This window comes from Lepidothrix coronata, unplaced genomic scaffold (genome assembly GCF_001604755.1).
Source record: "Lepidothrix coronata isolate B3197 unplaced genomic scaffold, Lepidothrix_coronata-1.0 Scaffold62, whole genome shotgun sequence".
NCBI classification, from domain to species: domain Eukaryota; kingdom Metazoa; phylum Chordata; class Aves; order Passeriformes; family Pipridae; genus Lepidothrix; species Lepidothrix coronata.
In genome coordinates this window covers 2283981-2295219 of record NW_016690242.1, presented here as the reverse complement: position 1 = coordinate 2295219, position 11239 = coordinate 2283981, and the positions used below count along the sequence as shown (strand labels likewise).

At 36.3% G+C, this 11239-nt stretch overlaps 1 protein-coding gene across 4 annotated transcripts in view; it reads right to left on the bottom strand.

Moving 5' to 3' along the window:
* Positions 1-1467: 1467 nt before the first annotated feature.
* VPS50 (VPS50, EARP/GARPII complex subunit) overlaps positions 1468-11239 on the bottom strand; it is an 82452-nt gene continuing 72680 nt past the window's right edge. For all 4 annotated transcript variants that reach the window (XM_017817758.1, XM_017817760.1, XM_017817759.1 and 1 more), the window contains 6 exons: positions 10502-10650; positions 9351-9447; positions 9045-9203; positions 6737-6858; positions 3670-3859; positions 1468-2220 (listed from right to left, as the gene is read on the bottom strand). In XM_017817758.1, coding sequence (XP_017673247.1) covers positions 2101-2220; positions 3670-3859; positions 6737-6858; positions 9045-9203; positions 9351-9447; positions 10502-10650 — 837 coding nt within the window. In that variant the 3' untranslated portion in view covers positions 1468-2100. The remainder of the gene's footprint in view (positions 2221-3669; positions 3860-6736; positions 6859-9044; positions 9204-9350; positions 9448-10501; positions 10651-11239) is intronic.

The window sequence follows — 11239 nt, the reverse complement described above, 5'->3', positions numbered from 1 at the left end:
CAGCATTCAGTGAAAACTTGGCTTCATGAGTCACCCAGGACCATGGAATATAGAATATCCTGAGCTGGAATGGACCCACGAGGATCACTGAGTCTAACTCCTCACTCTATACAGGGCAACATGACAGTTAAATCTAAGAGTGTATGTAGGCCACTAAGCTATGTGGCTCTGCCCTTAGCATCAATCATGGGGAGCAAGGGAAGGCTTCTGTGGAAAATATAATTTCTGAGGCATATATGAATGAAGATCAAACAGTTGTTGCATAGGTTTAACACTGCATCTTGCACATTCTTTTATTTGGGGACTTACTTAAAAGTAACAAGTCAAACTATACATACACTACAAAAAATCACTGCTGACTATGGTTCATGCAATTGCTCACCTTGACTCTACATTCCAGTCAATGCTTATACTCCTACCTTTCGGTACACAATCAAATTACAGTGACCTAAGCAGTTAAGGAGAAATTAACCATGTGTTCAGCTCACCAAAGCTCTGGTAAAGATATCTGAATTTCTTATTTCATCCAAGAGAAGAAAATTGAAACATATTTTACACTAATCGTCTCCGACACGTTTCTGTTTCTTCTGAGAGCTCTCGCTCAGGATCTGACTTCAGGGCAGATACGCTGACGCAAAAGTCCACACTTTCATTTGAACCACCTTTTTAATGAGGGTGAAAGTGATTCAGCTTCAACCTACATGGTGACGAACCGCTTAGCAAGTTTTAAATGGAACTAGACATGACAGCATGGTCAATAAAGAATGGTGCTAAATTTTGTTTTAAATCTTATTTCCTTTAAAATACACAGATAAACAAGGAAGCTGAATACCACACAGTCAATATTTAAAATGTAAATTCTATCATTCTTCTAAAACTGTATACGGGCTTTCCTTGAACTCACACAATGATGCTCAGTACACTTTTGAAGAGGAAATTAAGCCACAGAGAAGAGCAATTAATGATCCAAGGGGCAATTTTCTGTCACTAGGTTACTGCTATCATTTGTATGTCCTGATTCTCCTATGTCTGAATTAAAAGTACAATAGCAAGTATGAATCACAAACTGAGAATTTTGCATGTTGTATACAATAGTGGATTGCATCTGTGTGAATTATTTTACCTATTAGCTCAGTGTTTCCTTTTAAAAGGTCTGAGAGTACTGCAAAAAGTTTATTATGTAATAAAAAATAAAATTTCTACAACTTTACATACTGAAAACCAAGGGCAAACCTGAAAACTTCAGTCTAGTCAGTGAAGCTCTGACAAATTGATTTCTAGGACAAATATGCAGCCAAGCCATTCTGCTTTGCTCAGGATCACTCAGGATGTCTACAGCAGAGCAGGAAACAGGAAGATCTTAGTATCAATCCAAAACTTCAGCCAGAAAAACATTATTCCAATTCCCTGGCATTATTGCTGACATTTTGAGTTGTTGAATTGAAAAAACAAACTCTCACAAAGAAATCATATTAGTGTACAGTATTTATTACCTTCTATTAATATGAGGTCAATAATTTTGATATGACTAAATTAATTCTGAAATAAACAGACATTTTTAAATACATATAAAGATGAGGGGCTTTAACATGAGATTTATTTAGTTGATCTGGACTCTTAATCCACATGCAGGATACATTGATCGAATATTGTACATTTCCTTTCATTTTACACTGGTCCATAGTATAGCACAATTTCTGAGGGTGAAAGCAGGGAGGAAAGAAATCATATTTTCAAGTAGCCCTTTTATTTAAAAAGAGCATCAATGATATATTAAGCCAGTGTCTTTCTATCTGATTTTGATTTTACTTACAGTATAAGTTTTGCAAAATATACAGCTCACCAATGATACACAAACAGTGGCCCTTTACTAAGGGCAAGTAACAAAAAAAAATAAAAAGAAAGAAAGAAAACAGAAAAGAATTCTACAGATTAGAAAAGTCATATTTTAGAACACTATGTCACTTCAGAGTGCCTCCAATGTTGGTAAGAAAGGTCATGCACAACATTTCATGTTGCCATTAGTTCATGGGAGATTTGTCTGCATGCTTCACATGAACAGAAAAAGGTACAAGTCACAAGGAAAGCAGTTTTCTCCAGTTATCTTTTAGGCCTGTCTATGTCGTCAATGGCAGCTAACAGCTTCTGTCTTGCCTTTTTGTTGATGTGGGAGCCCAGACAAACATTCACCAGATTGGTCAACTGCTTAGTGGAGTACTCCTGGCAAACAAAAGCAGATCATGTTACGCCAGAATAAAACACCAAAGATAGAAAATTAATAAAATGCAGACATACTCAGTGTGGACTTTTCACATAGTAGCAGTCAGTACACAAGGCAGATTTAAAGCAGTAGTTAAGTCAGGTCTGGATAGTTTTCAGAGTTGAGGCAGAGGACAAAAATGTATTTCACTACATGGCAGATTATAATGGAAAATGCTTAAGACTTTAGAAATGTTGGACAGAGTTCACAGAAAGTAACTGTGAATATGTATATAAATCAATTTTTAATATTCTTTCCATTCTTTGGGAGGTATGGTGGGAAATATGTGTGCAAACGGTTAAGTTTTTAACACAGAAACTGGGAGGTGTGGTGGGAAATATGTGTGCAAATGGTTAAGCTTTTAACACAAACTGTGACAAAAGTTGATCTTTTTTATTTTGTCTTTTCATTTCCAATTAGCTTCTAAATGCTTCTGTCTACAGAGTCTCCAAACAATGTTAATTTCAGTACATGGTAAAGGAGGGAAAAATGACAAAAATGTTAAGACAAGAATTCTTAACATCTGTGAAAACACCATATTTGCCAGGATTACCTTTATATCTAACACTATCCAAAACACAGCTTCCACTAATGGGTTTAAACAAGAGAGTTTTTCCACACAGGTCATCAAAGAACAGCTCACAATCTCTCTCTTGACTCCAGGTAAAACAAGGAAAATTATATTAAAGACGAATTTCTTTCATTCATTTCTAGTGGGATTTAAATTAATCCCAAAATACAAATTTCAAGTGTTCCACTTTAAAAGACTTTTCACTTCAACAATGGGCATCTCCAATAGCATGTGACCACTACTTACACAGTGCTGTTATAATTGTTAGTTTATGCTATCATAAAAGCATGCTAAATGTTCTCAAAACACAAATGAAGACATCTCAGAGAGCAATGTTAATCCTGATTAAGCACTATTAAATAAATAAAGAAAAAGCAATTATTCTTATTCCTTGTGCCTTACAGCTTAGTTTAAGCAAACTACTCCTAAAGGCAATGCAAAACTTTATGGTGCAATTTCAAACCATACTTCTTGATGATGGAGTTGTGCACTTTGGCATTTTCTGAACAGCACACAAATGTTTTCAATTGCACTTTGCTCTAGTTCTCTACATTTTTGGATACAGTAGGTAGCTGTGACTGGTTTAGTCATCCTTCCTAGTCATCAGACATTAAACCAATACAAATACATACTGACTTCATGTGAGAGTGAACACATACATGCACACATGCAATTACATTTATACTTCTTCCTATACAGATTTTATCATAATAAATTAATATACGCACATATATGTATATATTAATTTTTAACACATTATTTACAGTTGTTAGCATGATTTTATCATTGTGGTGAATTTTCTTGATAGACAATAAAAGAATGCAAATTTAACTCTTACCCTGTGTTCTTTTATCCAGCGTTCCATGTCATTTTCTGTTAGGTAGTATGCTTTAATGTAGGTCTCCACAAATTCTTTATCTGGAATAGGCCTAATGTCTGTTAACTTTTCTAGTTTCATTAGGAACTGTTGAAAGTCCAGTTGCATCAAGGCACGTCCTTCATTGCTGCACTTCTTTACATTGGCATAACTAAAAAGAGAAACAGCGGAAAGCAAAACTTACAAGGAAATAAAAATTAATTTTGCTTCTCAAAGTTGTTTAACCTAGCCCTTCAAACCTTGAGGAGGAACATAATTATGGTTTTAAATTAAAAGCAGACAAGAACTTCTAGGATGTCTCCTGTAGAGCTTTATTTGCATTAGTATGATGCGTCTTAGCCCCAGTCATAAAACAGAACCCCACTTTACCCAATGATACTGAAAAAAACCACATGCCCCTCCCAAAGCCAATAAAAATCCTACACTGAACACCTTACTGTAAGTGGGTTAGAGGAAATTAAATCAATGCCCATCAGCACACTGGACAGTGGTTTCACATGATCATGACCACTAAAGTCTGAAAGGTACTATGCCTGCTTTAGGAGTGGTCACCAGAACTGTTCAACTGAGTGGGAACATCAAAGAAAGGCACAAAGCTGTTTGCTCAAAATCAGCCACAATAACCAGAGGATAAAGGGTGGCAGCAATGCCTAATCCCTCTAAGAACTTAGTGTGTTAATGACTGACAGAAAACTGGTGACAGGCTAGAGGAGACACTAGATGAGCTTAAGGCAGGTAATACTAGCAAGGATTACAGTGGGGTGATATGCAACAAATGAGGAAAAGGATCTCTGCGGTTTTTAAAATAGGTAAGGAATTGCATTTGTCAAGATCAGAGGAAATGACACTGCAATGCCCTTAACAATGCCAATTTCAGTTGTGTACAGGGAATAAAAAGGCTTTGGTCTGGGGTACAGTCTCTTGAGAGACTCACACACAGGCTGCTGCCACAATTTATAATCCTGCCCCTCTCTACTCCTCTACCGAATGTAGAACAAGCTCAGTTTTCCACTGATTGATGAAGTCAGCCCTTATCATTGTATAGTCCCTAGATTATTAGGTCTGATGCAATGGATGCAGCAGAAACATGCAGCTAAAAACCAGATACGCAGCAAAATCAGGTTAAGAGTAAGAAGAAATTTCACACTTACAGTTGGTATGTAGAAAGAATTTGCAGAATGCAAAAATAACAGAGGCAAAAAGAGAGGACACCAATAGAAAAGTCCTCTGGAGGACTTCTAATCTTCATAGAAGATTAGAAGATGATTCTCAATAGGCTCAAGAAGCCAGCTGGAAAACAAGAGACAGCAGAGAAAGTGGAGATAGGGAAGGTCAAAATTCAAAGAAAGATATCACTGACTGTAGTGGAGATGATTCTTCACTCAGTAAAGAGCCTAATGAGAGCAATTTCAGTTGACTGGCTGACTGAAGGAAAACCACCTCCTTCGTGGCTTTGCATTCCCTACATTCATGGAATACAGAGATGAAAGAAGTTACGAAGGTATTCAGGAGTCAGCTGTTCAGAATACCTTCCTTCCCTTTCCCCAGTGGGAAAAGAAACTACAAGATATGTAAGAAAAGAAGAACGGGGCGAGAATGAGAAATTACAGGCAAATATTTGAAAGGAGATGGTAATGAGTCCTCTTTACACTCTCAGAAAGGGCACAGGACAAATTATATCAGCAAGGTATTCCCAATCCATCCTGACCAGTCAGTGAAATGTTTAGGTTAAAGTGACAGTTTCATGGTAAGTCATAAGCATGAACCAAAATTGCAGCATGGAACAAGACATAAGAGCTAAGAATGAAGTGGGTCATGAACACCAAAGTCACAAAAGATGAGTGAGATTGTGATGTAAGAAAAGAAAACAAGTTCAAAACACAAAGGCTGTGAGAAAGGAGGTTGGTAGTGACTGACTGTTATTGACTTGAAAGGTAAGGTGGGCAGAGTGAGAAGAGAGAAGTCTTTATTTCACTTATTTTGATTTGAAGCATGATAAGTGGAAAATAAAATTTCAAAAAGGATAGATAGTTGTATAGGTCATATGTCATATGAAGGAATTGAGAAGCCAGAGGGAGGTCATGGCTGGATTTAGTTGCCCTGAACATGAAATTGATCTCTCAAGAGACTGCAAAAGGATCACGGCATGAAAAGAAATGGGCATGAGTTAAAAAATGATGGTTTGATGGAAACAGTGAAAGCTGACTATCCTCAAAAGGTAGCTAACACTTACAGAAGAAGGATGTTTTGTTGAGGTCCTAATTTAGAGTAGACAGCAGGAGAGTGGGATGTCAAGAAATAAAATAGGTAGTACGAAGTGCATAGGGTAAAGATAACCACGAAAGAAATATGGAAAGAAGGAATGGAAGACAGCACACATTCTATGATGCAGAAGAAGTTGTGATGAGAGGCCAGACATACGTAGCAAGGGGACAAACTCACAAAAATAAATGCAGTGGATGAAAGGTCTACAATACTTCGGCTACAATATTGAATCTGAAAAGACTGGGACACTGATTAAAAAAGAGAGGGATAAGCAAGCTGTTACAGTTCCTAAGGTGCTTGAGCCTCTACTGACCAAGCTAACTAAGACACCTTTCTATTCCTGATGCATTTGGAAAAATCCTGTTCCAAGGCTACTCTAAGATGATGGCTACGGTTGACAACTCCATCTTTCTTCCTGGCTAAGATAAATTGTATCACCACTGAGGTGCTGACAATTACCCTTTTAATTTTCTTCTTGCCCTGCTGGGAAATGGTAATTTTCATACAGAAGTAGCTTTGAAAGAGCACTATGTTTTCAAATGCTTCAGTGAAACATTCGATGTCATTCTTCAGAGGTGTCTAGGAACAGGACCATCCCTTTTAGGCTTAGGGCCACACTCTGTGAAACAGCTGCTAAGGAGTAGCAGCACCTTAAGCACTATTTTTCAGGCTCCCCAAAAGCACGTGGGCACTACAAAATTAGAACTTCCATAATCATTACAGACATACTTACCCAAAAACAAGACTTTCATGAACTACTCACCCTTCCACTAGAGTTCTATTGGCCAAGCGTATGCAGTGTTCCCAAAGGATGTTGGAGACTGGCAGGGGAATACGGACTCTCTTAGACACCTCATTCAACCTTCTGTTAAATTCTTCAAATTCCTGGTAAAATATAAAAGATGTTTATTCTTTTAGCAAAAAATGGATCATACTCTATACATCATACAACAACAACAAAGAATTAGAGATGCACATGAAAGAGAATACTGAAAAATAAGAGTAAAGCAGAGAAGCTTAATAGACACAGACTTTACAGACAAGATTAATGTCTAAAGTAGAAAACACCACTTTCTGGTATATAACTCACAACATCACCTCAGTGATTTTTTTTTTTCAAAAGGAAATGCTGCTCTGTTCCCCAGGGCTGTAGTTCTCTGTGAAAATGACACCTTTGAAAATGAACCAAGTAGCTTATCCTTCAAATGCCATTTTCATTGTCTCACTCCCTAAACTCATATTTAACTTCTTTAAGTCAATATACATCCACTGAAGAAAATCCAGTGATGATCTCTTTATCCCTCTAAATACCCACCCCATCAGCTTTCAAAGAGAAGCTCAGAAATATTGTAACCATTTTTCATTCTTCAACCTTTCAGATTAGATAGTTCCTCAGTCCTTTAAAAGCAGCTGAGAGAATCCATTGAAAGAAGCCAAATCTAACAGTTTAGGAGCACACTGCAGCACCAGATAACAATTCAGGTTAAGGGAAGGCATCTGTTTCCATGAAACATCAATGGCCTGGATGGATTTGAGCTGATACTAGGAGTGAGAAACTAGTCATAACTGAATGTAAGTACTACTACAATGATTTTGTGACTTAAATAAAGTGAAACAGAAGTTTGCTGCCGGTGACTCATGCTTCTATTGTTTAAAAAATGTATCAAATTACTTAAATATAAAGCAGACTGGTAATGAACTCTTCTGTATAACAGCAAAAGCAGTTTGCAGTGCGGCCTATTAAGACCACATTTGTCCAACAAAGTGTTTTCATTCCAAGGCTGTTAATTTCTTCTTATACCCTTCCCCATCAAAAATTCAGTAAGTGAAGAAAATCAGAAAGGAATCTCAGTAACCAATTGGTGTTTAACCCAAATTTTCTGAAAGATGAATTTGGCAAGAAGAAGTAGGGTACCACGATGTCATGCTTTAATTGGCATGCGACTCCCACTTCTGAAGATGCTTAACGCTCCACAATAATCAATTTCTTGAACAATCATCTTGCCCTATTTTATTTGCTTCCATACATACTCTGAATATGATTTTGCATATGTGTGCACATGGCTTAAAGTAGTTGATTATTACTTTAGACACTACCTATATTTGACATTCCTGGAGTCCTAGTGTACACAGCAAATCACTAATTGCTTAGCAGTAACCTAAAAGCTTTCATAGTAATTATTACTAGCCATATAATGTACAGACCAGAATTGGTTTTAGATGGTATTAGACCTGATTGTCCTGAAGCAAATTCATCAGCAGTTGCACACTCACAAAAGGAAAAAGTTTTACCCCAGTGATTAACTATTTTAAGTACAAACTGATATCAAAAAGCCATGGCAGCATAAACAAGGGTAATCACAAAGGCTCTGTCAAATTCAGTGCAACAATATATCCTCTGTCAAATTCTTCCTTCTTTGCCCTGATTTTTTTTCAAGCAGAGAAGAGCTACAAAGTACAAAGGTGTTATCAAAACTGTTATTCAACACAGATGTGTAGCTTTTTCCAGGATACACAGTTCACACATCTTTAAAATAAACCGATGAAACTTTCAGTTTCTCTGTAATATAGTAGTAGTATAATTGTACTACTGCCAGATCTTCCCCCTGAAGACCTTCAGAAACATTATTTAGGCATATATAAAAGAATGAGAAAGGGACCGTCCCAAGACGTAGCAATTGTACAACCACTTCTACTGAATGCAATTGAGAAGTTGGATGAATAACTTCCCTTACTTTCCTTTTCAAGTATAAACATCTAAATATAGCAACTTCAATTAGATACTGTGCGATCATTATCAGTGGTGATTTGACCTACAGCCCCTAAGACAATCACCAAAATTATTCAGAACAGCAAAAAGACTTTGTTAAAAAAACCAAAACACATTATCCACCGGATTTTCCTCAATGTTACTCTGTTTGCTACACATTTCTCTACAATTTTAGACTTAGACATGAGATTCATTAAACTTTTGTGGTCACTTTCACCCACCATGTAGTCAAAAAATCATCACTGAAAACAGTTTAATGCTTATATAAACTCTAGCACACCATTTCTCATAAAGTATTCACCTTTAAAAGAGCATCTACATATACGTTGTGCTGTGACATGATTTCCTTCACATCCCATTTCACATTAGCCATGAGAAGTAGCATTTGTTCATAATCAATGGCTTTAGCAGCAACAATCCAATACACTGGTTTACGTAGTTCACTGGCAGTTGACACTGTCTGAAACAGAATATAAATAAAATTCAATTCAGTCAATTTCTGGCTATTAGGAACAATATATAACTATTATGTACAAGTATTTGCACTGTAATGTACAAGTTTCAAATCTTCTGTTCAAAAATCAGCTGTGAATTACACAATTCTGACCTGAGAATAGAACTGCTGAAGAAAAGGCTTCTTGGCAGCTGGCATCACTGCATCAAGATGAGGTTGAAGAAATTCAAACTGCTCAGCCAGAAATACCCTTTGAAAGCAAAGAAAATTTACTGTGAACTAAATGCAATGTTTGGCATGTCTCTTTACAATTTTTACTCTACAGTTGACATATTTGACAATAACAATATGTAACCTTGGAAAATTTAGTCCTGAGAAGAACTGTATCAATTTCATGACAGCATAACAACAAGTATTCTCAATTCTGACAATTTTAAAATATGCATGCAAAGAAAATGCTTGAATAAAGAGACTAAGGCTTAAATACCAACAATTCATATTTCTATTTTATTCAGGATACATTGCAAAAATCTGGTGCAAGGTCTAGTGGCCAAGTGTCAAGCAATTTCCATACTGCAGGATAGTGAACAACAATATTAATAAATTCATGTCATAATTAAAAAAAAATTCCTAATTACTTATACACTAGTGAATCTATAAGACAGAATTTGGTATCATATTCATTGTCACAGGTAGAATTTGTTAATAACAACATAACAAGGAAATACATTTCTAACTAAGCGTAAATGAAAAATATATTTTTTAAATTAATTTCTGATCTTTAAGTGTCATCTTATGTAGGGAAAAAATAATTCCTACCTGACCCTTACTATTATTCTGATCAAATAAAAACCACTGTGGAACTTTGCATTACTTGCTCATTATAATCTCTTCTTCACAGTTTCGCTTCCACCCATTGGAAAAAATATGGTGATCCAAGCTAAACCAATATGAACTAAGCAGTTTTGAGTCTCAGCCATCACTATTTGAGTACTTAGTATAAGGTTAAAATGAACCATACAGATTAAATTAGCCTCTTTAAAATTAAACGTTTTTCTTGTATTGGCACAAATTACTGGACTACCTGCAGTAAAATTTAATTGTTGTGCTTGCAGGTTGTTAGACCAGATGGTCAGGTCCCACTATCTTTAATAAAGAAATTACCTCTATCACTCGTATTTAAAGTGTCATTAAGATGTAGGAATTTTTCAGCTCTCAAGAAGGTTTTGGCTTGTAATCACAATTTCTTACACAATCCCCAGCTTTCAATGATTACAAAATACTGTGTACAGTAAACAACCTACAAGGATTCTGTGGCCACCACTCTCTCTGCCAAACCATACAGTGAATTGCCAGATGTCAAAACTACGAGATGACTGAGATGTGGGCTTGGCACCTTCTCTTTTCTCTCTTCAGCAGCTGTGAGAGTTCCTGAAGGATCAGCAGAGACCTCCTAAAAACAAAGAATTAAACAAATTAAACCCCACAAAACCAGCAAGGATGGCTCCAGCTGAGCAGTTTCACATGCCAGATAAGATGAAGGAATGTTTCAAATTTTAAGGTGTAATTTAAATCAAGCCTGAATCTAAAGAAGATAACCATAGAGTATTCTATTTGAACAGTATAATGTTCAAATGGGTGAAAAAAATCATATAATATAGATCAGTATCTAAGGAAAAAATAAAAATAAGAAAAAAGGCAGAGAACAAACTTCTCACTACATCTTAACACCCAAACAGGCTTTAGCCCAATTGCCTTTTGCAAAACTGCCTTCTCACCCTTGCAGATAGTATCTTCAATCTTATAGCAACCAAATTAGAAGACATATCAAAGGAATGTTACTTATGCATGGGTTTTACTGCTTATGTGAGCTGTGGCTAATGTAAGTAAAATACAACTGATGTACTCAATCAAGCTACCATTCCACAAAAACTTCTATTCTGAAGACATCTTGATGGCAGAAAACCAGAAAATACTCACAGCAAGGGAACAGTAACTGTAGTAAGAAACAGGTTACACCATTGCCCTGTTGCAAAATTAAA